Raw genomic sequence first — 25,619 nt, 5'->3', positions numbered from 1 at the left:
CTCGGCCTTCCCCCGCGTTTGGTCAGCATGCAGTGACATTCTCCGGATCACGCTATACGAGACATTACTATATTATGCTCTTGGACCCCCCTCCTTCTTCCCGCTCGCGCATCCCCCGGCTGCTTGGTGCTTTACTCTGCCCTGCACGATTCTCGCCCCGTGTTCTGTTATTATATTGCTTCATCTTTTTCACGGTTACAGTGCTTCTTGGTATCAGAATGCACGTCGGGTCCTATCTTTCGACCGTCCTTTACGGGCTGCCCGTGTTGGCCCAGGCGCAGAGCTCTGTGACTCTGTCTGCTGCGCCATCGTCGAATACTGCGGAGTCTGGGTCTGCTGTTGATCCCTTCAAGGCCTACACCATCAAAGCGGAGAACATCACTGCTACTTTGATTCCCTACGGTGCGCGATTGACGTCTGTCCTCGTGCCCGACCGCGACGGCAACCAGCAGGATATTGTGCTGGGCTACGATGACCCCAGGGACTACCTGAAGGATACCGAAACGAACCATACTTACTTCGGTGCCGTGGTGGGCCGGTATGCCAACCGGATCAGGAACGGAACGTTCGCCCTGAACGGGGAGGAATACGAAATCCCGAGAAATGAGAACGGCCTTAACACTCTCCACGGAGGTTATGTGGGCTATGACCAGCGCAATTGGACTGTCACTACGTACTCGGAGTCCACCGTCACCTTTACCTTGCTAGACCGGGGATTCGAAGGCTTTCCGGGTGACGTTGTCACTCATGCTACCTTCACCGTGGACAACAACCGCACGCCAGACAACCCCGACGGTCTGCCGCTGTTGACAACCAAGTTGGTCTCGCTAGCATTGACCGAAAAGACGCCCATCATGCTTTCCAACCACATTTACTGGAACCTGAACGCATTCAAAGAAGAGAACATCCTAGACGACACCTTCTTGCAATTACCCTTGTCCAAACGCTTCGTCGGCACAGACGGCCTCCTAATCCCCAACGGCACCATCCTCGACGTCCACAGCGCCTACAACGGCAGCGCCGACTTTACCACCGGTAAACTTGTGGGTGAAGATATCGAAGACGCTGAAGGCCTCTGCGGAACAGACTGCACGGGCTACGATAACTGCTTCATCATCGACCGTCCGCCTCAATCCGCCGCACAAGATTCGCTTGTCTCCATCCTTCACGCAAACTCCAGCACTACAGGTATCTCTCTTGAAGTCAAGAGCAACCAGCAAGCCGTTCAGATCTACACGTGTCCCAGCCAGAATGGGTCTATTCCGATTAAGCCGTCGCAGGAGAAGCGGAATGAAGGCCAGGGTGCTAGTAGTGTCAATGCGTATGGGTGTTTGGTTATTGAGCCAGAGGGTTGGATTGATGGGATTAATCACCCTGAATGGGGACAGTTGCCGTACGAGGTTTATGCACCGGATACTGCTCCGGCAATTAATTGGGCTACATACAAATTTGGGACGATTGCTTAATCCTGTTCTGTACATTAATAAACCAGACTAATGGAGCTGAATGCATGGGCGTATCGATAAACATGTCGATTCCAAATCTATCACTCGGGTATCTGATATCAAACCTATAACAAACGCTAAAGCAGGTAATCGGTGGGCAATACGCATAATCAACCCCACCCCGCCAATGTCCAACTCGACCGATCTCCCCCAGTCCTCAACCCCGACCTCCTGTCCGGCACATACCCATGCTCCAAATCTCGGCTCGCCCCCGCAAGCCCATGCTGCAAATACTTCTCCCTCTCAATCTCCACCATCCCCCTAATCTTCAAACTCGTAACAAGACTCGCACCAGCCCAAGGCCCCAGCGACTCAACTTCCCTTAGAATACCCTGAACAGGCGGCTTGAAGTCCCGATCTCGATTGCGCTGGAGCTTCTGCTCGACAAAGTCAATCTCGTTATCTCCTTCGTCGTCGATTGAGGGCGTGTGTGAAGCGGTGGCGGCGTGTTCTTGGATTGGTGTTGTTGTACCCGTGGAGGGACCTGTTGATGATGGGTTGTTGTTTGTGGTTGTGTTTAGGTTCGGGTTTGAAGTTAGGGATAGGTTTTGGAGGCGGGTGCGTTGGCGCTCGATGGCTTTCCCTCGGACTTGTGTCCAGCCGTGGGTTTTGATTAACGCGTTTACTTCGTTGAGGATGCGTTTGCGGATCCCTGGGATGTGGGAGCCTCCTCCGACGAATATGATCCGGGACATGCATACCCCGCGAGCGTCGGGGGGGAGGGCGAGGAGGGTGTTGTAGAGGAGTAAGGGGAGTGGTTTTTCCTCGTCGTCGAGGTCGCATTCTGGGATGCCGAGGGCGAAGAGGGCTTTTTCAACGGGCTCGGCGAGTTTTGGGAATGGGATGTCGATGTATTCGGAGCCGGGGTTTGAAGGAGACGGTATGGAGACTGTGGTGTTTGGGAGATCGGTTGGTTCGGTTTGGGCGTGGGGTTTGCACCATGCGAAGCGGGTGACTACTTCTTCGCAGTATTCAAAGTTCACAGAGAGTTCGTCTGTTGTTGGGTCCTGGGTGCTGGGTGAGGTAAGGTGGGTGAGGAATCGGCCTGTCTCTTGGAGCAGGTGCTTCATGGCCCTGGTGCTTCGTTTATGCACGACTTCTCTGTATTCGTAGACGCTGGTCACTGTAGTTTCAGCCCAGCCCAGATCCACTACCAAGGCTGAACGAACTCCGGCAGCCGTCGCGGACATGGCAGCGGCCGGGAGGAGCGTAATACTTGGAAACCGCCAGCGGTTAAACAAAGTCGACAAAACAGACGCCATTAACGGATGCGGCAGAAGTGACGGCAGAACAAGAACCAGCCGTGTTGTCCCCGCGTCCGTCAGCAGGTACTTATTGTACGTCTCGCGAACCACCCGCTCAATCTTATCCTCGACAAGGCCCAAGTCCACCTTTCGTAAATCCATCCCCCATAGTTCATACGCACTCGCCCATTGCTCTGGACTAGCAAACCGTTCAGAATCAGTGGACGGCCCGTAATTCAACCATCCCCGATAATCGCCCGTCCTCCTTGATTCCTCCGGCCCAAACCTCACAGTACACATGGGTGTACTCTCGCCCTCGAACCCTGCACGGAGCCACCTCGAGCCCAATTCGAATATAATAGCATCTTCCTCGCCGCGAAACGAAGAGCCGGACGAGGTGCTTGCGAAAGAGGAGTTGTTCGAGCGGAGTTGGTGTTGGGGGGTACTGGGGGAAGACGGTCTGGCGGTTTGGCTGTGACGCAGGTTGTAGGGGACATGTGACCCGGAGAAGCGTTTGCTGTCGCCAGCAGATATGGACGAAGCGCTTGCCATGTTTGTCGTTTTGATCGTGTAGATGCCGGTCCACGCTATCGGTGCTGTTTACTTCGGCGCGGGGAATGGGCAATCGGATCAATTCATGCTTTGTGTGTCTGCAGGGTAGCTTTCGTATAAACAATTGCCTGCAGTTCAAGCTAGTGACCACAAACCCCCAATTGAGACTCTGAATATCGGAAATTCGCAATGGAGCTCGAATTATGAAAGTGCCAGACTACATATTCATGCGGCTTGAGGCCGGATCTATGTCGGGCCGGGGCGATTGCTTTTCCGCGACGTCAACAACGACGAAGAGCTGAACTACTGCAAACCGCTTATTCCAGTTTAGGTTGGTATTGGGTGTCGTTGGAAGAATTGGATGTGATCAATTTTGTGCCTGTTTATTGCTGCCCCATGGGAATCCCCGGGTAAGTTTAAGTAAAGCTATTGTTGAATATATATATTTATCTCCGTTTGTTTACAACGTGCTGGCCGGACGACCAATAACTGACCGAACAGACTCATTAATGCCATCGGCCCTGGAGAACGGGTTTCACTATCCAAACTGGCCATAACGCATTTGGAACAAACAGCAAGGCCCATTCGGATCGCAGTTGACATCTCAATATGGCTGTTCCAGGTGCAGGCAGGGCGAGGCGGAAGGAACCCCGAAATCCGGACACTATTCTACCGACTTTTGAAATTTTTGGCCTTACCCATTCATCCTCTCTTTGTCTATGATGGGAAGAACAAGCCGCCATTTAAGCGGGGGAAAGCGGTTTCTGGACAGGGAAATGCGCCTATTATCCAGATATCGAAGCGCTTGATTGACCTGTTCCGGTTTCCCAGACATGATGCCCCGGGAGAGGCAGAGGCGGAATGCGCGAATTTGCAGAGAGCGGGTATCGTCGATGCAGTCATGAGCAATGATGTTGATGCTATGATGTTCGGGTCGAAGATGACTATCATGAATTTCTCCAAGGAGAGTGGTAGTACCACTTCCGCGTCACATGTCACCTGTTACCGGATGGACAGTCAAGCGGCTACGTCCAATGTTAATCTCGACCGTCCTGGTATGGTTCTCTTCGCGATGCTAAGTGGAGGTGACTACCTGCCATCTGGTGTTCCGAAGTGTGGTAGCAAATTGGCAGCAGAGATCTCAAAGGCTGGCTTTGGATCGGATCTTTTGGACGCAATCAATGCTAAAGGAACAAAAAGGACGGAGCAGTTGAGCGAATGGAGAGAAAGACTCCAATATGAATTGGAAGCGAACGAAAGTGGCTACTTCAATACCAAGCACAAGGCTGTCCGGATTCCACAAAGTTTTCCAGATCAGACGATTTTGGAGTATTATGCGTCGCCTGCTGAGTCCAATGCCGAAGAACTTGCATTGTTGCAACGCCGTTTGATCAACGCTTGGGACCAGGACATTGAACCTTTGGAGATTAGGCATTTTGCCGCAAGATTTTTTGAGTGGAACTACCGCTCTGGAGCGCGAAAAGTGATACGGCTACTTGCGGAACCTTTGGTTTCTTATAAAATCCGTCTCAGGAGACAACTGAATGGCTCAAAATTGTCGAACAGCGATATTCCTATGTTGCGGAAAGTCTACAAAAGTCGCGCCAGCTATAGCACAGATGGTCTGACGGAATTACAAGTCGATGTCATTCCAATAAACGTTGTTGGTCTGGACCTTTTCGCAGAGGAACCTAACCCTCCGCTTCCATCACAGGCATCAGAGGAGGCGGCAGCATCCGGTGACGAAGTAGATGATGACCCCGAAGCCCCTGTTGAATCTGCCCCCCAATCCCCGGTCAAGAAACGGGTAAATAAGCGCTATGACCCCTACGCACCAGAGAAGATGTGGGTTTTCGAAGCGTTAGCCAGAATCGGCATCCCAGACGTGGTCGAACAATGGGAAAAAGAACAAGCTGCGAAGTTAGCGGCAAAGAAGCCAACTAATCGAAAGACAGGCCCTAAGAAAAAGGGACCGCTGGACCCGGGGATGAAGCACGGAAGTATTTTGAAATACGGTACACTCACGAAGCCACGGCCGGAGGTCTCTCAGTTCAAACAAGCGCAGCTATTCGAGGCAGCAATCCCCAGTACACCGAACTCAAGCCAGAGCCCAAAGATGGCATCACGAAGTCACACACGTACAGCATCTTCAAATCCCCACATGCCAGGTCCTGGGACATCCTGGGCCACCAGTCTGGACAACCTCGTTGACATTTTCTCCCCCTCATACGCAATACCTCCCGAATTGAGCGCAAAGCGCCGTAGCCGGGGGAGGCCCCGTCTCGAATCCCGGCGCGCAGCGATCTGCTCAGACGGCATCGAACTAGTCGATTCGGAAGCGTCAGGCGATGAGTTTACCTTGAACAAACCCTCGCCACCGCCAATCCGTCCGCAGAGGCTCAAGATCAGCGTCGACTATCCGGTCTTGCCAGAGGTAGAGGAGAAACCCAAACCAAAGGCGAAGACGAAGATCACCACGCCGCCATCATCACCCTCTCCGACCAAGAAGAGCAACAGACGCGCCCTGAGAGTTATCCAGGACGTACCTGAAGATCGGAAAACCGTCGAAAAGCTGGGCGAATTTTTGTCCAAGCCATCATCAAAACATAACCCCGTTTCTGATGGACAAGCTGAAGCCCATGATTGCGTCGAATCAGCTTCCCCAAAGCGCCGGTCGCCGAGGAAGAAGACACCACCAACACCAAGTACTGACAAACCCACCCCAGAGCACAAGAAAGACAATAAAACTTCGTCAGTTATGAAATATCTTCTGCAGGAGTTACCAGACAAGAAAAAAGAGAAGAAACACCAGGCACCGAAACAACGCGCGAAGGAGAATAAAGAGCCATCACCGTCTGGATCTCTCGAAGCCAAAGACTCCAAAGAACAGACCAAACCGATCGAAGACCGGTCAAGTACCACAAAAGGAACATCACAGCACGTCGACGCTGTAATATGGCACGATAGTTCCTGGACTGTGGAGCCTGCCCTCGAATCTGAGAATAATAATGACCGCGCAAAGGATGGTGATGACTTGGGGAGTCAAGGCAGAGAGACGAAGGCGAAGAAGAAGCGCATTCCGCGTGTTAGCATCTTGGACTTGACCTGACTGAGCTGGGCTTGGTCTACCTGTCAATTATTAATGTTGCATTCTTTTGATTCAGGTTTAGGCGTTGGGAGGAGACTGGAATACAGGAGACTTACTACTTACAGGACTAGATATGAATATAATCACCTCGCCTACGAAATATATTCCGTAATTTGTAATCTGTATTCTGAAGTATCTAGCTAGAAGGTATAAATGCAAAACGCACGCTTGTGCAATCGGATATCAATAAGAAGCGAAGTGGGATCGGTGTACCTGAACAGAAAGACAAAACACCTTCCACCAAACAAGAAAGCAACAACCCCTGACAAAGACAAATAAAATAATACACTAACCGTCAAAAGAATGCTATGGAAACAGTTATTCAATGCGTATGCTTGTTTCGCTCAGTTCAAAAGTTGGAGTGGGAAGGAGGGGATCCATCGCGGTGCGATATGGATACGGGATCACTGTTGAAAATCCCATCGATGACAAAAGAAAGCCCTATGATGAAATAAGGAGCGTTGTAGATTTTTTTCTGTTTTCTTGAGCAAAAAGACTAGCCTACCCAAAAACCTTCAAAAAGCCCCAGAGGCCGAATCCACTCAGCACGGGAATCGTGATGTTGTCGTCCCAGCCGAAGATATCCACGAATTCGCTACCGGCAGCTACAATACCGGAAACAAAGCTCATGACTCCGAGTGCCAGGGGACCCGTGATGATAGCCTTCGACGTCTCGGTAGTCCAGCCAAGGAGGTTCCTAACACAATCCGGGATAAGGTTCAAACTGCCAGTGAACATGGAGGAGCCTTCAGGGTCATTGGGAAAAGCACCGATATACGGGACGAACCAGCCCCAGAAGGCGGCGGCGGCGGCAACACCCACGAACCAAGCGGCCAGGCTTCCGGCGAAGCTCTTTCCTTTACGGAGTTGGAAGGTGTACCGGCCGTACAGGCGGCCAAAAGTGGAGGCGGCAGTGTCACACCAGCTAAGAAGTAGGATGCTCATAACGCCGACGTCCTTGGGGAGGAAGCGCAGGACTGCGTATGCGCCCAGGAGATACCAGATCACACCGTTGTAGCCCGACACCTCTGTCTCGCGCATTAGTGCGCCAACGCAACGGATGTAGAGTTTGTTGACGGTTTCCGAGCGATGTCGAATCACGTCGGTGGCGGCAATGGGCACGAGAGCCGAAAAGAGCCATGGTGTAATCTGTAATGGTTGTACGCCCCGGCTATAGAGGTGAAGAGTAATGAAACCGATGGACACGTGCAGAAGCTTGCGCGGAATCTCATGGCGGTGGATGAAGTTGCGATAACGAGAGTGTAGAGGAATAATTCCTAGAGGCGAAGGGGATCGAGAAGAAACATCGTGCAAGTCTTGTTGAACTTTGGAGAGCGGCGACAAGTAGCCATTGGTCTTGCCATTAGCTTCAACCTCCTCTTTCTTCGCAGGTGTGATAGGAGTCGGTTTGCGCTGTCGCGCTGTTCCGTTTGGTGTTGTTGAATTACGGGACCTTGTTCGCGTGCGCTTCGAAGTCGAGTCGTTCTCGTCTGTTTTCTTTTCGGGTACGCCGGTTTGCCGCTGCCGTCGCGCAGCAGAGCGAGTCGTAGGTCCGAAATAATCATCTCGCAAACGCGATCCGTCTGGTGAAGTGGAAGTGGGAGAAATGACCCGAGGCGTCTCGGGAACGTCCTGAGATCGAGGCATAGTGACCGGCTTGATGCCCAAGGGTGGGACGGCAGGTACTCGAATCAACCCAGACAAAGACCGGCGTAATGGCGATAGATAATCGCAGGCAAAAATGCCGGGGCTAGTGAAGCCCTCGGATGAAGCAATGATGGGCAACTAGGTGGTTGTGTTTTGGGGAAGTAAAGGAGGGAGATGGATTCAGCTGACTGGAGGAAAACCGCGGCGCATCATGTGCTCTCAGACACCAGTCAGCATAGTCCTTGAGCAGAGACCCGGAGAGTAGAGAAGTTTGCGCAAGACTGCCTCAAACAAATCAGACAATATTGCTTTTTCTCCAAGTGGTTCGCAAGCCGGCGCGTCCGGAGAATGTCGAGAATGTCTCTTTCAGGCAAAAACGAGGTCGAGGAAATCGAGTAACTGATCACGTGTGCATCTCACCGCCCGCAATATCTAATCGGCGATCTTTTGATAAGGCTTTTTTTTTTTTTTTATGCGCCGAATCTGGACGTGAACAATTCTTTATATATTGACTTGTAAAAGGATCAATCCTCTCTGGCTACTGCGATGGCCCCGAAACCACCCTCCGGGACATCTGCCCGATCCTGGGATGGAGTGAACCCCCCGCTATCAGAATGGGTTCTTGAAGCTGTCTCTTCCATGGGCTTCACGCGGATGACACCCGTACAAGCATCAGCCATTCCTCTATTTATGGCACATAAAGACGTTGTGGTTGAGGCAGTTACTGGCAGTGGAAAGACGCTTTCATTCTTGATCCCGGTGGTGGAAAAGCTATTGCGCCTGGAGGAGCCCATCAAGAAGCATCACGTTGGTGCCATTATCATTTCGCCGACGAGGTAGCCCCCCCCCACGGGCCCCCATTGATGTGCGCAAACTGACCGCTATCAGAGAGCTTGCTTCGCAGATCTACAAGGTACTACTATCACTCCTTGAATTCCACCCTGCCTCAGCCGCCGCCATCAATCCCTCAGACGATGACGATGCGCACCCCAAGAAACACTCCTCTACTTACAAGGTCGTCCCGCAACTGCTCCTCGGAGGCGCGACATCACCCGCCGAAGATTTGAGTAACTTCCTGAAGAGGTCGCCGAACCTGTTGGTATCTACGCCTGGGCGGTTACTGGAATTGCTTTCGTCGCCTCACGTCCATTGTCCTCAGTCGTCATTTGAAATGCTGGTGTTGGACGAAGCGGATAGACTTTTGGATCTTGGGTTCAAGGATGATCTTCAGAATATCCTGCGCCGTTTGCCTAAACAGAGACGGACGGGGCTGTTTAGTGCCAGTGTCAGTGAGGCAGTGGACCAGATTGTGCGCGTTGGTCTGCGCAATCCGGTCAAGGTTATGGTGAAGGTGAAGGGATCATCTGGTGCTTTGGATAAGCGGACTCCAGCGAGGTATGTTCCTTAACGCAAGATTCAAGAAAACTGGTGGCTGATCGAATCTAAACAGTCTGCAAATGACCTACCTCACCATCCCCGCCCTCCATAAATTCCCAGCCCTCAGAAAGATCCTCTCCTCCGTCCAACCAACACCGCAAAAAACAATCTTCTTCGTCTCAACCTGCACAGGCGTCGACTACCTCTCCGCAATCCTCCCCTCAATCCTAGGCGACGAATACTCCCTAATCCCCCTCCACGGAAAACATCCAGCAACCGTCCGCCAAAAGAACTTCAATGCCTTCGTCAACTCCCAAACACCAGTCATCCTCCTAACAACCGACGTCGCATCTCGAGGTCTAGATATCCCAGCCGTCGACGTCGTCGTTCAACTCGATCCACCCGCAGACCCAAAAACATTCATCCACAGATGCGGTCGTGCAGGCCGAGCCGGCCGCCGCGGCCTAAGCGTCGTCCTCCTCCACCCCGGCCGCGAAGAAGACTACGTCTCTTTCCTCGAAGTCCGCAAAACACCCGTCACCGCATTCCCCTACCCTATCGACATCACCGACGAAGACGCAGCGACGGCCACCGAGACCGCGCGCAAGATCGTCCTCAAGGACCGCGCGTACCATGACCGCGGCCAAAAGGCCTTCGTCAGCTGGCTCCGCAGCTACAGCAAGCATCAAGCAAGCAGCATCTTCCGCGTTGCGGACCTCGACTGGGAGGGATTAGGCAAAGCATGGGGTCTACTCAAACTCCCCAAGATGCCTGAACTGCGAAACTTCACCGGTGACCGCACGCTAGGCGTTAACATCGACTGGGACAAATACGCCTACAAGGATAAACAGCGCGAAGCACGGCGCAAAGAAGCCCTCGCTGAAGCACAAAACGGAACAACAGAAGATAACCAACAATCCAACAAACGACGCGCGAGTGAGAGCGTCGCATGGAGCAATAATATAGAAAACAGAAATAAGAAGGCCAAGAGAAGGGAGCAGAAGAAGGCGAAGCAGGATCATAATAGATGGGAGAAGATGACAGAGGAGGAGAAGCAGAAGGTTCGGGAAACGGAGAAGATGCTTGAGGAGATTAAGCAAAAGAATGATGAAGAGAGGCGGTTGAGACGGGAGGCTAAGAAGGCTGGGAATGGAGGTGGTAATGCTGGGGATGGTGCTGAAGAGGAGGAATTTGAGGGGTTTGATTGAATATATTGAAGGATTTATCTCTGTATATGATACCTCTACCTGTATATGTATCCTCGATTTCGAATAGACATTCCCTACCTACCTCCACCCCATTTCTACTGTATCCACACCAACATCAATCCAACAAACCAACATTAATAAGGAACCCAATCAGACAACCCATGTCCTAACCCTATCTCCCCCCTCCCCCCCCGATAAAACCTCCTGGCCCCTGGCCCTCGTCCTTCTCCAGCGCCAACAGATCCAATCCCAAAGCCAATCCCAGTCTGAATCACATCTCCAAACCCGAATCTACCTCCAAATCCATACCCAAATTGGTCTCCATGCCCAGACCACAGTGCTGTCTCAGCCATGACACCAACATTCTCCTTCCACTTCTCCCTCAGCCGCATGACGGGCGCCGACAGCGCTTCTCTCCTGAAGAAGCCTCGTGGTTTGATTACGCGCGGTGTATGACTGTTCGCGGAACTGGTGGTTGGGCCTGGGATAGAGTTTGAGCTGAGATTTGTGGGAATGGACATGTTTCTCTTTCGATCCTGCTTCTGCTTCTGCTTCTGAAGCTGTTGGGGGGTGATGTAGTTGTGGGGAGTATGGAAGGGAATGTCACCACCATCGTCACTCTCGTCACTATCATTATCACTATCACTAGCCACTTCCATCTCACTAGAAGCAGGACTAGCATCCATGTCCATGTCCGTGATATCAGTGATATCCTCAATCTCATGGCATGTCACACAATCCCTTTCATCGGTCTTGTACAAGGATGGCTCTGGAAAGCTGTAGAGTGTTGCTTCTGCTTCTCTGCAAGAAGGGTAAGGGTTGTTGGGATTGTAGAAGTGCATTTCGATATTTTTAATGATTCTGGCGGTTAATGCTGGCGATGCTCAACAGAATAGAGAAAAGAACAGTATAAGGAATGATAATTGATTGCTGGTTCAGGCTCAGTAGAAGCTTTAGTTATATAGTTGCAGCTCTATCTATGCTCTTTGTCCTCTATGCTGGAAATACACCGTCGGCTCGACGAGACATCACCCCTTTATCCAAACAAAACCATGCATCACCCGCTTTCACAGCTACAAAGAAACCAATGTCTATATAAATAATGCTTCATTGTTCCAGTCTCGATTCTCGATTCAAAAATCGCTCAGATGCTCTAAATTCGAATGCTCAAACAACGATAATAACAGTAACAATGACAAGGGGCGAATAGCCCAGCTCCTATGCGAATATGGGGTAACAAAACTCCGACAGAAACATAAATGACAATAACCAGAAAGGGGACAAGGCTGTTCGTAAAGACGTCTGCCAAGAAACAAAAGGCCTTCGGCCGCGGACGGGGACGGTTCTAAAGAGGACTGAAACAAGGGAACTCCCACACTCATAGGGCCCTCCAACCACTCGATTATGAGTGGGAGGTCCAACATGAGCTTCTAAACGAAGAATCATAATGAAAACAAACTGGACAATGTCCTGGGCCCATCACTCTATCTAATAAAAGAGATGGAAGGTCCTCAGGAATCGCCAGGAAGAAAGACAAACCCATTACATGCGCCAAAACTCAAACATAGATATAATCCGCAAAAACACAAATATGAACAATCTAAACAAATGTGGCTGCAAATTCCTCCATGCCACGACAGAAAGCAGTATGCCCGACTTCAATGTCAGAAGAATCCCACACATTATCCAGGATCTTCACAGCCTCGGGGTTGATCTCCAGGCTATCAACAAGGCTGCGCTTCTCGGGCCATGTGAATTTGCTGAAATCGCCAGAAGGACAGCGCTCGTAGAGCCACTCAGCATCGCGCGCAAATTGGTCATCGCCAAACTTCTCAGCAGGCTTCTCAATTGGCTTCTCGGGAACATTCTCTTTTTCAGGGAGCTCCTCCGGAATAGATTCCTTGGGTTCGGGTTTCTTTAGAGGCTCGACATTGGGCGACTGAACCATCGGGCTCGTAGAGTAACGGCTGGCAGTACGAAGACCACTGGGAGTTTTCGGTTTGTACTTCTCGGCCTGAGACCGGACCTTCGCAAGAGCTTCCGCATCAACCTTCGGAGTGCTCGGGGGAGCCGAAGGAGCAGCATGAGGAGCAGGACGAGGCGATTGCAAGCTAAACACGTTAGTATAATTGAACAAAGAACATGACGCAAGAGGAACATACCTTTCCTGAACCTGGCTGCGCGGGGTCGCGCGAGTTTCAGGAAGAGTGCCGGCAGGTGACAGAATTGCCGGAGTGGATGCTCCACTCGAGGAAGAATCATCAGAGAAATCGTCGTAGTCAAAACCAAAAGAACCCTGGGTGTTGAACTTGAATCCAGGAGGCCGCTGCACAGGCGAACCAGTAACAGTCGGAGTTGCTGGCGTAGTTTTCGCGGAATCGGTGACCGGCGTTGGTGACACATCGCCCAACCCCAAGAAGTGGTGTCCTTGATAGGGGTCCGTTGCGCGACCACGCTTTTTCGAAGGAGTATCCTCAGGGCTAGCATCGAAGCGAACCTTCTTCGATGGATGGGTTTCGGACCGAAGTGCGCTGCGAACTGCAGATTTGGCTAGAGGAGTAGGTTTGGAGACAGATGGACTCGGCTCCTCTTCTTCATCGCTGTCAGAATAGCAGAAGTAGTCCAAGTCAAGACCATAACTGCAGCCAGGCGGGTTGGGAATCACGTCTGGCGACGGAGCACGCTTGCGCTTCTTGTCCGTGGTGTCAGTAATCTCGCGTCCACGTTCTTCTGCTGGAGCAGTCTCAGGAGAAACCTGAGCCTGCTTCTCTTGTTTTTGCCGCTGGTCCTTGTTGGCTGCGCTGTCCTCAGCATCTTTCGCTTCAGCGGCGGGCTCCGGAGAGCGAGGAAGGTACAAGTCCCGATTGATCGGGCGCGGGAAGAGATCGTAAGACAGATTGGGCAAAGGCTTCTTGGCGGGTGCAGATTTGGGGGTACTTCCACCAGGAGCTTTCCATTGTTCTGTTGTCACAACGCGCTCCGTGGCGGGAGGTTGTGTGGGAGCTGCAGTGGTTTTTGTAGGAGTAGAAGGTGCCGACGGAGTAGATTGGCGTGACGCGGTCTCCGGATCAATTTCTTCCCCTAATTAAAGATTAACATACATGCACCAGAATATTGTACGCGGTCATAAAGCATACCTTCTTCTGTCCGGCCAAAAGATCGGCCAAGACGTGGCAGGAAGCGAGAGACAGAAAAACGAGGCACAGAGCTAAGCAATCCACGGATGTTCCACCCTCTAGGCGTCTCTGGCGTCCGAGGCTCCTGAGGCGTAGACTCTTCCATACTCCGAGAGGGCTCAGAAGATTCGGGAAAGTCAAAAGAGTTCTGAGGGGCCGGAGGTGCAGGGCTCGGGGATGCTGACTCTGATGCCCGGCGGTCTGCCTCGGTCTGAGCCACGAGCTCAGGCAGTCGGAAAACGGTCGTATGGATGCGGCCCTGGCGCTCTGCTTGCCGCCGACGAAGTCTCTCGGCATATGGTACACCGTTCGTAGACAAACGACGCGACAGCGGAGCCAGACGACGAGCCAACGACGTGCTGCCCGGCGGGCGCAATGTCCGGGACCGTTTTACCGACGGAGTTTCACTCGCACGATCGGGGGATTCGGCACGTGGGCGCTTCCGGTTCACTATGGTGGGTGTTAGCTGTCGGTTCTCCTTTGGGAACTTCATCTATAACGGGCCAGTGGGTATAGGGGACAAGGGGCGACGAGGTTCCAAGAACGTTATATCCGCCTTCTGAATACACCCTGGGGAGAGAGTCAGGGTTTTCACTGGGCTCGAGGGTTCCGATTCCACTCTCTCCGAGTCCTCGAGAATCGGCGACAACGGAGTGGGGAAGCGAAAGCGCGCAGACCGAGTTGTCGATCGGAACTGCGCCTCTTCCACAGAGGGCCTTACAATTGGGGCCATGGAGGGAGGAGCGCATCCATCGTCGTATATTGACGTCTGTTTAGGCAGGTCCGATGCGCCCAAAATGGGACATACCGGCCTGGGGATTCCACCACAGATTGCCGAAGCGAGTCCAGCACCGGCAAGGAAGACATGAACGGGGGTTCGTTGGCATATATGATGATGTGATTGATGTAGCCACGACATCGACGATGGAATCGGTCAGACGTAGGTTGCCCAACGATAGGGTCAACGCATCTACGGCGTCATTCCACTCCAATGGCTGGTCCAATTGTAAGGGAGCTCCCTGTAGGAAACGGCTCCAGGGAATCTAATAGATCTCCAGTTTGCGACGAATCAGGGAATTGTCCGGGCAGGGGTAGCAGGAGGCGAGATGAGGCCAAGCTTTTGTTCTTCTGCAGCAATTGCCGCGTCGAGCTCCTGGCTAATGACCTGAAAACCGTCGTCCCCGTCGATGGAGGGCGTTTGAGACAACTCAGACAATGGCGATCCAAGATCACTGAACTTCTCCAATTCTAGTATCAAGAAAGCCACGTCGAAATCGTTGAATTCGTCCTTGGGTTCCTCGGGTCCTTGGGGGATCTCTTGGGTAAGGGTAGGGGTTGGTTAAGAGGGTTGGGACTCACAATCGCTGGCCTGGGGTTCCGACAGAACATCCACCGCGGAAGAGGTAACCTCCGTAGGCTTCTGGCTTTCCTCGTTATTTTCATCGGGAATCTTAGGAGATTCGTTTGCTGTGGTATCGGGTTCGGCTTTGACTTCAGGAGATTGGGACGCGTCGTTAATTTCCTGTGATTCTTCCTCAGGGGACTGTTCAGCAGTCCTTCTAGTCGTCTTCCGCTCTGCCCTGGTTTTCATGGCGCGAGTTGCAGGGGCCTTTGCGGGTTTCGACGAGGGTTTTGCGGTAGTGTCTGTTTTTCTGGCAGCGGCGGCTCTCTTCGTCGTAGCAGTCTTCCTGGTGGTAGTAGTCTTTTTCGTGGTCGTATCCTTCTTTGCACCTGTAGTAGTCGTAGTCTTCTTATTTGTCCTCGACCGCGTGGTGGGTTGTGGTTGAGGTTCTTCCGTCTCAGATTGCGAGTTGGATTGCGCACTGGCATGTGAAGCGCTTCTTGCTCTCATCGATCTTGTCTGACGAGGAGCATTCTTTTCTTTTTCGAGAGCAAGAAAGCCCCCGGGCGACATGGGTTGCGAGCGGGTGCGCATTTTGAACTGGCCTGACTGTTCACCGGCACGAGACTTGACGCGAGGGAGGAAAAGAAGCAAACTTGACAAGAGACTTGTGATATCCGCAAACACGTCCTCACTGAAAGGTCTGACGTCCAAGCAAAGTATGTAGGCAAGGGGATATGCGATTTGACGAAGATAATGCGAGATGCAAAGAAGCGCTGGCGTGGGAGTCGTAAAAAGGGAGAACGTGCGAAGGTAAGCTGGGAGAAGTGCGTGATGAGAGGAGGGAAAATGTCGAGAAAGAGGCGGAATAAAGTGGGGAAAATAAATAAAAAGCCGGAGATGGTTGCTAAGAGTCGTCTATTGCGGGTGAATGAGGTCTGTTGTGGTGAGCAGGTCTTCGTAGTGAATGTGAACAAACGCGAAGCAGGGAGGCAAACATGACTCAGGTGCATTCACTGACTTACCTGGCGGGGGAAAAGTGTGCCAGTTCCAGTATTAAATCATTAATTATCTCAATAGGCCTAGATGAAGATAGCGAAGTCGCTGAAAGTGCAGAGGGGGAGGGAGAAGGTGAGGTTGGAGGCCGAAAAATCGCGAAAAAAAGAGCGTCGAGTGACGTCCAGCCAACGTGCAGAATGCGGAAGGCGGTGAACAGTGCCACTTCACCAGGAGAAGTACAGCAGTGAGCATCCAAAGTACATTTTAGGCGAATAGAATATTTAGAAACTGGTATTGTATAGAAATACTGTATTTGTTGGGAATTGAGGAGGGTCTGCCTTGACTGTCTTTCCGCATCTGAGCTGATGGCACTAGACTGAATCCTACGGACAATCCATTGTGGAATTCCTTTGACTCGTTATACAATGGCTACTTGTAGTATTGTTTTGGACGTTAAAGGAAAGAAAATGTGTTTATAATACATAGTTACATCTTTGACATGAGGATATCAAGACAACCGGTCAACAGCTTCACGGCTGTACACGTCGACGCTGAAAAGTCACACCGATTTTGAGAGGAATAAAGTCGGAGAGCCTCAATCCATTACATGCTAATTTCGCCCTTCCAAGCAGCATCCGTCAGGCCCAAAGTCTGCATCAAATTTTGCCATCTGGGTCCACCCCGCTCCTTCCTCCGTAGATATCTGAGCAGCTTCTGGCGCTTGTGAACGAGAAGGCGAAGATTGCGTTTGTTGTGCTTATCCTTGTTCGATGTCTGCAGATGCCGGGACAGGTTGAGGATCTTCGTGGTAAGGACGGCAACCTGCACTTCGGGGGAGCCCGTATCCGGTCCAACGCGAGGGGTCTTTTCTGGACGCTCAGTGCCCGATTGGTTCGATACGGCGGTGGGCTTGGGCGGCAGCGTGGTATCGGTGTTGTGTCGCCCGAATGTCTCAATGCAGTTCTGGATGTTGACGCGGAGACGGTCTTTCGTGTTTCCATTGTTGAGGTTCACAATTCGTCTGATGGCTTCCTCGGTGTTCTGAGCCTCTTCAGCATGTCCCTTCATTGCTTCCTTTTCAAGTTGCGGGTCTGCGATGTTGCGGTTCACGTCTGCAATGGGTGATGTCAGGTCCTTGGAGAACTCCATGGTTTCCTGGATTTCTTCGGGTTTTATAAAGTGGTTCGGTTTGGCCTCGGCCCCTGTCGTGCCCTGCAATTCGAGTTGGGACTTGATCTGCTGGATGAAAGGTGTAGGCTCGGTTTCAATGGGGTCTCCAAGGGAAGCATCCCGTTCCGCCTCGAGGGCCTGCTGGCGGGATAGATTTGCGGCCTTGCGCTGGCGAGTCTGGGCCATAGCGAAGGGGTCATGTCGCTTTCTTTCTCTGGTCTCTGCGGAACCAGCTCTGACGATGGTTTTTGAGGGGTTCAAAGCCAGCGCGGCGAACGGAGTCTGCACATGAGAAGAGCCTGTTCAGTCAGCATCAAAATTCCCAAGAAATGCACTAGGATGATTGTACCAGTGAAGGCCTTCAACGAAGGTTGAATAATAAAACGCGGAGGCATGGTGACTGATCTGTAGAGGTGCAATTGCCCGCAAACACCTTTGCTCCCAATCTTCGTTCCTCCGAAATCTCAAAGTCCGCGAATCCGGCGCTAGTCCAGATCGGGAGTAGCATCACGTGATAGTAATCGGTGCCTCAGGCGTGAAGAATGATTGATTGTCGGAACCCTAGCCCTAACGCTCACAATGCCGCAAGCGAAAATTCGTCGACCATCCCGACGCCAAAGTGCGAAAGTTCTCTCCGCCTCGTGTCGACTCTTTTCTCAACCATCACCACCGCGGCAAGCGCCAGACGATTGATATCTTCAATTTCGCTGTCCTCTGCAATATCAATCGCCCATCATGGCCCCCTCTCAGCTCCCCCCGATCTTCAACCCCACCCCCCAGGACATTGAGATGCTCCTGGCCGCTCAGTGCCACCTGGGATCCAAGAACCTCCAGGTGCACATGGAGCCTTACCTCTGGAAGCTTCGCCCCGACGGTGTCAACATCCTGAACATCGGCAAGACCTGGTACGGAATGACCACGTGAAGAATTGGGGAGATTTTGAGAGCTTGGATCTAATTCGCGAAACAGGGAGAAGATTGTCCTGGCTGCCCGTATCATCGCTACCATTGACAACCCGGCCGACATCTGTGTCATCTCCGCTCGTCCCTACGGTCAGCGTGCTGTCCTTAAGTTCGCCTCCCACACCGGTGCCACCGCTATCGCCGGTCGTTTCACCCCCGGTAACTTCACCAACTACATCACCCGCTCTTTCAAGGAGCCCCGTCTGATCATCGTTACCGACCCCCGCACCGACGCCCAGGCTATTAAGGAGGCCAGCTACGTCAACATCCCCGTCATCGCTCTTTGCGACACTGACTCCCCCACCGACTTCGTCGATGTTGCCATCCCCACCAACAACAAGGGCCGTCACTCCATCGGTCTCGTCTGGTGGATGCTTGCCCGTGAGGTCCTCCGTCTCCGTGGCACTCTCGCTTCCCGCGAGGCTGAGTGGGACACCGTCGTTGACCTGTACTTCTACCGCGACCCTGAGGCCGAGGAGAACAAGGAGATCGCCGACGAGACCAAGGTCCCCGGTGCTGAGGAGATCGGTCCCGCTGCCGTCGAGTCTGGCTTCGCTGGTGAGAACTGGGACACCCAGGCTCCTGGCGCTGGTGCTCCTGGCACTGCCTTTGCTGCTGCTAGCGCCGTTGGTGCCGCCAGCTGGGATGCCGAGGGCGGTGACTGGGCCGCCAGCTCTGCTCAGCCTGCTGCTGAGAGCTGGGCCGAGACTCAGCCCGCTGAGAACAAGTGGTAGATTACTCCACTGCTGAAAAAATAACAAGAAAATTGAATGCGGTGACGAGGACAGCCGTTGAGAGGGGCTTTGATTGGCATGGCGATCCCGGGGGGATTTATTTTCGTTTTAAATAATTCCACGATCTATTTACGACAAAGAAGAATCGCCCTACATCCGGAAAAGAAGATCCCTTGGCATGTCTATCCTAGTTCCTGTTCTGGAAAAACTATTTCTTTTCGTTTCAAAACTCACAAAAAAAGAATCATTTTTCTCACTTCAACGCGCACCCACCCAATTTTTCTATTGGTATCCCTATCAGCAGTGTCATCCGTTACATCTCGCCTGTGTTTTCTTTACCTTGTTTTCCGTCAACGTCGAGGAGGAATAGCCATATCGACCACAATTGTTCGGCGCTTATGAGGGAAAGATATCCAGATGCTCTACTCTGTCTTGTTTTTTGATGATGTGTTTGAGCTTCTGGGGGAAAGCCCTGTGCTGGCAATTCACGAGGTGGACTTAACCGTTGCCTTGGTTTCTCCTTGCATGTTGTTAGTCGTAATGGAAATGCGCTGTCTGTATGCCTGTATGGTCCAAATGGTAGATGCCCTCAGTAATAATGGTCGCATACTTGTTCATCAATGTAGTGGACAGTCACCGCCTTCCCTTACGCATATTATACCCGATTTATTCCACCGCTTGTTGTATACCTGGAAAGTCAGGTGACTGGTCCATGCATGGTGCATTCTGCAGACAAAGCATCGCTCAATGAGATCGGATCTTGGGACAATGCGCTTGATCTTCTTCTGTATCCAGATATATACCGAGGTATATATTTTAATATCTGTCCTATGTATAGACACGGTGTTGTATGAATTCATGTCCGTCTCACATATATCACGTTAATTTAAGGTCCTCCCGTGAGGCTTAACACAAGCTCTCCTCCATACCTTAACTTTACCTGCAACCACGCCGGAAACGGACGTCTGCCTCCGGTCTACAATATTAACGATCCTCAGCCAATACTTCTCTATTACCTCTATTGCAGTATCAATCTACATCTTCCATTCTATTCCTGACGTACGCACTGACGACGCTTGAAGTGCTCGTCCCCGCGCCACCACGTTCTGTGACCAGTAGTACTGCTTCCTCAGCCGTGCTCCTTGCGACGCTGCGTACAACTTGAAATCTCCACCTTTCTTCAATTACCTGCATAGACACACACTATACGTCAACCTCATTCTGACTCCTCCAGTTCATTTGCAAGCATGTCCGTCGCTCATTGCCTGTCGTGAGCTCGTATAGAAGAATCCTGGAAGAGACGAACAGAGAATACAGACAGGAAGAAGAGAACCTGGGAAAAGAGCGATAATGGCCTCACTAGGCGCTCCGGGGCCATCAATAGACAAGCAATGGTCCAAGTTGTCGACCTTCACACAGCAGATCCTCCCACGTCGTTCGCGTCCTCGTCCGACCAGAACACTGTTATTCGCGATCGCCTCGTTCTGCTTGTTGCTTCTTTGGCTCCTGCGATCATCCGGGGAGGTGAGTTGCATATGCCTTGCATATTGCTTGTTACAGTATCTAACTGACATGACAGCCGGCGATCAACTACTGGACGCAATTCCCATCTCTCCATCCATTCCGCGCGTCCCCCGAAGACGCTTCGATCCTCATCCCGCATAACTCTACATTGACTCGAGATGATACCCTTCCCGTCAACCTGGTCAAGAACAGTCCGTCCTTTCATGTGGTCGTTCCCGCGAGGCAGAAGGCGCCCCCGCTTTGTCGGCTAATCACGTCCGCTATGATATTGAACTACCCTCCTCCGACATTGATCAACTATGGAAAGTCGCTTCCGGAGGGCTCTACGGATTATGATGCCATGGTGGAGAAGGTGTCTGGTATCTACGATTATCTGTCGGCCAGTCGCCACGTGCACGATCAGGATTTTGTGCTCCTTCTCGATGAGACGGATTTCTTCTTTCAATTGCCGCCGGAGGTGATGATCGGACGATTCCAGAACCTCCTTCGTGAAAGAAATGCGAAGTTGCGCAAGAAGTATGGTCTGGTGGGCATTGGCTCTGATGCCTCGCCAGAGATCGTGCAGAAATATTCCCAGCGGGTGTTGTTTGGCGCGAGCAAGACGTGTGATTTGAACAAGTTGAACTTGTCATTGGACCCTGGTTGTGTCACGGTGCCGCAGTCGGCGCTGCCTCCTGATGTGTATGGGTGGAAGACCGATATCGATTCAGACATCGCCCTAAACCGCCCGCGATGGTTGAATCCTGGTATGGCAATGGGACAAGTGGCAGATCTCAAACTGGTCTACGGCCAAGTCCTGCAATTCGTGGAGAAGCAGAAGCGCATCAAAAACGCCGACCATGTCGCATTGACCCAAATGTACGGACGACAGGAGTATATCCGAGAATTGGAACGACAAAGAACTTCCAACGGCCTCATGGAATGGCTTTACCGTCAAATAGGCATCTCAGACGCCACCAACGTCACCGGCGCCGCAATCCCGTACCTCAAATCCGGAGCCCGCTACGAATACGGCATCGGCGTGGACTCCGAATCCCGCATCTTCTTCGACACAACCCATTCCAAACGCGACATGGAATGGCTCCACTACAACAACATCACAAAAACCTCCCTCGTACAAATGGAACACGGTGTTCCCCGAGAACACCGCCTCCTCCTCCCCGAAGACCTCACCCTCCCCTCCCCCTTCTACCACCCCAACCTCACCAAAGATGAAGTCAGCAACCCGCCCTACAACGACACCCTCGACGCCCTCCCCAACCCCAAAAACCGCTCTTGGCGCAACCTTCCCCTCCTCACATACATCCCCTCCGCCTCCGTCCCCGCCCTCATCCACCTCGACGGCAACCGGGTCACGCGCGATGGCTGGTGGTTGAAAATGTGGTATCAACCCTGGTCCCGCGCTCTGCTGCGCAAGTACATGCGTACACCGCTTGGCTTCGACGTTGCTCAGTCTGCGTTGCTAGGTGGACAGGATTGGTGGGACTTACGCGGTGGGAAAGGTGGTATTTGGACTGGGCAAGGGGAGTGGATGGATTATGGGGAGGTTTGTAAAGGGTTTGAGAGGGATGTGTTTGAGGATGGGTTCGGGGCTTGGGGGAAGGAGGATGGAAGTGAGGATGGGCCGGTTTATAATCAGTTTGGGAATGTTGTTAAGGGGGGTTAGCCGTTTTCTCTGGTTATTTGGTTGAGTATGGCTATGGCGTTTCTTGTTTGTACGATATATATATTTGACTAGCTGTATGATAGACCTTGAGATTGAGACGAAAATGAAACTAAATGCGACCCCACACCGCCAGATACATAACCAATTCTGCCGGCAAAACCAACTTTTTCAAATCCCTCCGCCATCACCATCTCAAGGTCTTCCTTCCCTCATCCAGTCCATATATGCCCCCAAACCAACAAAATGAGGGTACGCCCGTCTCCCTTCCAGCCCAAAACCACATAGAATCACACAATTCCAATCCTAACACAGTGAAAAACAGATAATCGACCCCCAAAGCGCAACCCTCTCCAACATCGAAGTCCTCGCCCACATAACCTCTCACCCACCCCGGCGCCCACCCAATCCACCCCCAAACATAAACCCCCGAACCTTCGTGCCCAGCCCAGACCTGCGCGACCACAACACCGTCATCAAAGAAATCCACAACTACGTCTCCCGCCTTTCGCCGCATCTCCTGGGGTACCCGAGCTATGTGCATGAGGAGGATATGAAGCGCTTGGAGGAGGTGGAGGCGCAGATTCAAGCGCAAGCGCAGAGTCAGGGAGGAGGAGGACAGGGGACGGGGGTTATGCCGGCGCCGAGGAAGAGGGATTTGGGGCCTACAGAGATGGATGAGAGGCTGCGGGGGTTGGTGAAGGGGTTGCAGCCGTTTGGTTTGACAAAGGGGGAGGTTCTTATGATTTTGAATCTGGGGGTTGGGTTTCAGCAGGCTTCTGCTGAGGGGCATGGTGAGGATGGAGCGGGGCAGGAGCAAATGGAAGTTGATCAGGGGCAGGGCGAGGGTAAGGTAGAAGGGGAAGAAGAAGGGCAGGGGGAGGAAGGCGAGGGTGAAGGAGAACTTCCGGCGGAGGATTATGGTGCGCTGGCGCTTTTGGATACGGTTATTGAGGAGAGGGAGGAGAGATTGTCGAATGAGGATGTTGGGCAGGTTTTGGCGGTTATTCGGGAGGCTTTGGGGCCGTGAGTTTTTGTTTCGTATGTTTTACGGAATATTCTGCATTGGTTATGATTTATGGATCTTGCAATTGCATCTTTAAAGGACTACGAAACGAATTTGAATGAAGCAATATTATTCACAGTACTGCCTTAACCAACAAGCACCTCTGCGCCATGGATAGATCTGTATATCTCATCCCGTAAATACCACCCAACAATAAATCAATCAAAATGGAAACAGATGGCAAACACGTAGGAAAGAAAAAAGGAAAAAAGAAAAGCGAGTCCAACAAACCCACGGCGTGTGATATCATACAAAATGAGAAAGGTCTTGAGCAGCAATCACTTTTATAGAAAGGGAAACTTTTTAAGCATCGCTCTTCCGCTTCTTCTTCTTCTTCTTCTCGCCGTCGTCGGCGGCCTCGGACTCGTCTTTCCTCTTGCGCTTCTTCTCGTCGTCCTTAGACGACTTCTTGGATTCCTTCTTAGCCTTCTTTAGATCCTTCTTGCTGACTGCGGTCGGGTTACCGTCCGCGTCGAATGTGATCTCGCCTCGTTCGAGCTTGCGCTGGTATCGCTTCACGCTCAGGCCGGCCTTTTCTGCTGCCTTTTCGAGTTCGGGATCCTTGCTCTTCTTGGACTTCTTCTTGCCCGAGTCTTCATCGTCGGAGTCGTCAGACTCCTCCTCACCAGCGTCGGCCATCTCCTCATCTTGGACTTCCTCAATGAGCTTCTTGTCGCCCTTGGACTTCTTGGCCGAGGCGGGCTCGTCACTGTCAAGAGCGTCGGCGTCGGCGTTGTATTTCCGGGCTTCGTTGAGCTCAAACTTCTTGGGCTGAACGGCGGCGCCGTTGGGGGCGATGGCAACACCGCGGGGCTTGATGGGCTTGCCTTCCATACCGGCGAGCTTGCGCTCGAGGTTGTAGCGGGCTTCGGTACCGAGGGCGGACTTGTCCTCCTCGGTAGCGTCGTCGTCCCACTCGGCGAGAGCATCGACACGCAGACCAAGCGAGGCCTTGGCGGCGAGCACTCTTGCCATCTTACCCTTGTTCTTACCGGTGGCCTGACCGATCAGCGAAGCGTGGTAGATGAGACCGTACTTGGGGGTGTCGTGCTTGGTCTTCAAGGCACGGAACAGGGCCTTCTCGGCACCAAGGATCTGGAGGGTAGAGGCAGGGCTCTTGGAAAGGTTGGTAAGGCTACCGGCATGGGCAATGAGACGAGCGCCAACCAATTCGCCAACAAGAGCAGTCAGGTTGGGTGCGATCGCGTTCATACGCGAAGTGAGGTAGCTGGCAAGCTGCTGACGGTACTCAGAGAAGCCGACAACCTGTTCGGCCAAAGCCTGGATATTCTCCAAGTCATCCTGGCTGATCTCAGTACCCATGGAGCGGTCTGCCGCGTTCTTGACGGCACCCTCAATTTCTTCAGGCAGGATCTCGGCGAGATCAGACGACTCCCAGTTGGCGCGCATACCCATCTTCAGAACAAGGCGCGCGTAGGCGAGGTTGTCATTCAAAATCTTGGCCAATTCAGGGAAGTGCCATCCGTACCATTCCTTCACACGCATGGCATAGGTGTTCAACTCCTTGTCCAAGTCGTCCAGGAGGGCAATGGCCTGGACAATCATAGTATCGATCTTGTCGGGCGAGAACTTCAACTTGTGTCTGGCAAGAGAGTGCGACAGACCGAGAGACATCGTAGACATGTCCTGAGGAAGGAGACCAGGGATTAATGTAGGTAGGTGCTCGCGGATGGCACGGTAGATGTCGGTGGTTGACGAGTCGGCAATCAATTGAATGGAAAGGTCGGGAAGCTTGCCAATGGCGTTACCTTCACAATTATAACAGTCAGTTCTCTGTATCGCTGCCAAAAACGCGACAGTCGTTTCACATACCCAGCTTGGGGTCCGCAACGGCCAAAGACACCTTCTTCTCATCCTTGATCTCGTCAAGCAGGCTGGCAAGACGAGGAGAAACCTTTCCTTCAACGAGAGAAGCAACTTCCTCAAGAGCAGTAGCGGCGCTGTCGAATTTCTTGAAGCTCTTCAGTTTAAGCCTATAGCTCTGTTAGCGCGTTGAAAAATTTTTCCACCGCAACCAGTGCAATTTTTTTCTCGTCCAGTCGAGAAGAGGAAATGTTGCACTCACAAGTTCGACACGCCCTCAGGAGTAGAAGCCTCAGTGGCCAGATCCTCCTTCTTGAGAATCTTCTTGTCCTTGGCCTTGAGCAGGGCATAACCTGCGCTGGTTTCGGTGAGGATGAACAGGGTCATGATGGACGGCCACTGCTCTCAACTGTTACAGTGATTTAACAGTGAGAGATAAGAATAAAAGAAAGAAGAACAAGGCCGGATTGCAGCAACG

At 52.2% G+C, this 25,619-nt stretch overlaps 12 protein-coding genes across 12 annotated transcripts; 6 read left to right on the top strand and 6 right to left on the bottom strand.

The window, feature by feature from the left end:
• Nucleotides 1–74: 74 nt before the first annotated feature.
• On the top strand, nucleotides 75–1,466 carry ACHE_20194A (aldose epimerase family protein; the record flags this gene model as incomplete). The annotated part of the gene is made up of 1 exon (XM_043284470.1): nucleotides 75–1,466. The coding sequence occupies one exon, from the start codon at nucleotides 75–77 to the stop codon at nucleotides 1,464–1,466; it is 1,392 nt and encodes a 463-aa protein (XP_043133258.1).
• A 149-nt stretch (nucleotides 1,467–1,615) lies between these two features.
• ACHE_20193S (putative actin-related protein RO7) lies at nucleotides 1,616–3,301 on the bottom strand (the record flags this gene model as incomplete). The annotated part of the gene is made up of 1 exon (XM_043284469.1): nucleotides 1,616–3,301. One exon carries the CDS (start codon nucleotides 3,299–3,301, stop codon nucleotides 1,616–1,618), a length of 1,686 nt encoding a protein of 561 aa, XP_043133257.1.
• A 396-nt stretch (nucleotides 3,302–3,697) lies between these two features.
• On the top strand, nucleotides 3,698–6,410 carry ACHE_20192A (crossover junction endodeoxyribonuclease; the record flags this gene model as incomplete). The annotated part of the gene is made up of 2 exons (XM_043284468.1): nucleotides 3,698–3,711; nucleotides 3,803–6,410. The coding sequence occupies 2 exons, from the start codon at nucleotides 3,698–3,700 to the stop codon at nucleotides 6,408–6,410; spliced, it is 2,622 nt and encodes an 873-aa protein (XP_043133256.1).
• Nucleotides 6,411–6,950: 540 nt separating this feature from the next.
• ACHE_20191S (diacylglycerol/polyprenol kinase family protein) lies at nucleotides 6,951–8,096 on the bottom strand (the record flags this gene model as incomplete). Its single annotated transcript, XM_043284467.1, has 1 exon — nucleotides 6,951–8,096. One exon carries the CDS (start codon nucleotides 8,094–8,096, stop codon nucleotides 6,951–6,953), a length of 1,146 nt encoding a protein of 381 aa, XP_043133255.1.
• Nucleotides 8,097–8,642: 546 nt separating this feature from the next.
• spb4 (ATP-dependent RNA helicase SPB4) lies at nucleotides 8,643–10,681 on the top strand (the record flags this gene model as incomplete). The annotated part of the gene is made up of 3 exons (XM_043284466.1): nucleotides 8,643–8,932; nucleotides 8,985–9,491; nucleotides 9,547–10,681. 3 exons carry the CDS (start codon nucleotides 8,643–8,645, stop codon nucleotides 10,679–10,681), a joined length of 1,932 nt encoding a protein of 643 aa, XP_043133254.1.
• A 134-nt stretch (nucleotides 10,682–10,815) lies between these two features.
• On the bottom strand, nucleotides 10,816–11,523 carry ACHE_20189S (uncharacterized protein; the record flags this gene model as incomplete). Its single annotated transcript, XM_043284465.1, has 1 exon — nucleotides 10,816–11,523. The coding sequence occupies one exon, from the start codon at nucleotides 11,521–11,523 to the stop codon at nucleotides 10,816–10,818; it is 708 nt and encodes a 235-aa protein (XP_043133253.1).
• Nucleotides 11,524–12,281: 758 nt separating this feature from the next.
• Nucleotides 12,282–15,793, bottom strand: ACHE_20188S (uncharacterized protein; the record flags this gene model as incomplete). Its single annotated transcript, XM_043284463.1, has 4 exons — nucleotides 12,282–12,792; nucleotides 12,844–13,762; nucleotides 13,819–14,307; nucleotides 15,217–15,793. 4 exons carry the CDS (start codon nucleotides 15,791–15,793, stop codon nucleotides 12,282–12,284), a joined length of 2,496 nt encoding a protein of 831 aa, XP_043133252.1.
• A 1,008-nt stretch (nucleotides 15,794–16,801) lies between these two features.
• ACHE_20187S (mitochondrial 37S ribosomal protein uS15m) lies at nucleotides 16,802–17,763 on the bottom strand (the record flags this gene model as incomplete). The annotated part of the gene is made up of 2 exons (XM_043284462.1): nucleotides 16,802–17,667; nucleotides 17,718–17,763. The coding sequence occupies 2 exons, from the start codon at nucleotides 17,761–17,763 to the stop codon at nucleotides 16,802–16,804; spliced, it is 912 nt and encodes a 303-aa protein (XP_043133251.1).
• Nucleotides 17,764–18,103: 340 nt separating this feature from the next.
• Nucleotides 18,104–19,064, top strand: rps0 (40S ribosomal protein uS2; the record flags this gene model as incomplete). Its single annotated transcript, XM_043284461.1, has 2 exons — nucleotides 18,104–18,273; nucleotides 18,338–19,064. 2 exons carry the CDS (start codon nucleotides 18,104–18,106, stop codon nucleotides 19,062–19,064), a joined length of 897 nt encoding a protein of 298 aa, XP_043133250.1.
• Nucleotides 19,065–20,414: 1,350 nt separating this feature from the next.
• On the top strand, nucleotides 20,415–22,254 carry ACHE_20185A (glycosyltransferase domain-containing protein; the record flags this gene model as incomplete). The annotated part of the gene is made up of 2 exons (XM_043284460.1): nucleotides 20,415–20,588; nucleotides 20,644–22,254. The coding sequence occupies 2 exons, from the start codon at nucleotides 20,415–20,417 to the stop codon at nucleotides 22,252–22,254; spliced, it is 1,785 nt and encodes a 594-aa protein (XP_043133249.1).
• A 243-nt stretch (nucleotides 22,255–22,497) lies between these two features.
• On the top strand, nucleotides 22,498–23,281 carry ACHE_20184A (uncharacterized protein; the record flags this gene model as incomplete). Its single annotated transcript, XM_043284459.1, has 2 exons — nucleotides 22,498–22,503; nucleotides 22,577–23,281. 2 exons carry the CDS (start codon nucleotides 22,498–22,500, stop codon nucleotides 23,279–23,281), a joined length of 711 nt encoding a protein of 236 aa, XP_043133248.1.
• Nucleotides 23,282–23,620: 339 nt separating this feature from the next.
• On the bottom strand, nucleotides 23,621–25,528 carry nop58 (RNA-processing protein NOP58; the record flags this gene model as incomplete). The annotated part of the gene is made up of 3 exons (XM_043284458.1): nucleotides 23,621–25,086; nucleotides 25,151–25,311; nucleotides 25,404–25,528. 3 exons carry the CDS (start codon nucleotides 25,526–25,528, stop codon nucleotides 23,621–23,623), a joined length of 1,752 nt encoding a protein of 583 aa, XP_043133247.1.
• Between the last annotated feature and the right edge of the window lie 91 nt (nucleotides 25,529–25,619).

Source organism: Aspergillus chevalieri, chromosome 2 (assembly GCF_016861735.1).
Source record: "Aspergillus chevalieri M1 DNA, chromosome 2, nearly complete sequence".
Taxonomy (NCBI): domain Eukaryota; kingdom Fungi; phylum Ascomycota; class Eurotiomycetes; order Eurotiales; family Aspergillaceae; genus Aspergillus; species Aspergillus chevalieri.
The sequence above is the reverse complement of the archived record's forward strand: the minus strand, read 5'-3'. Positions and strand labels throughout refer to the sequence as shown.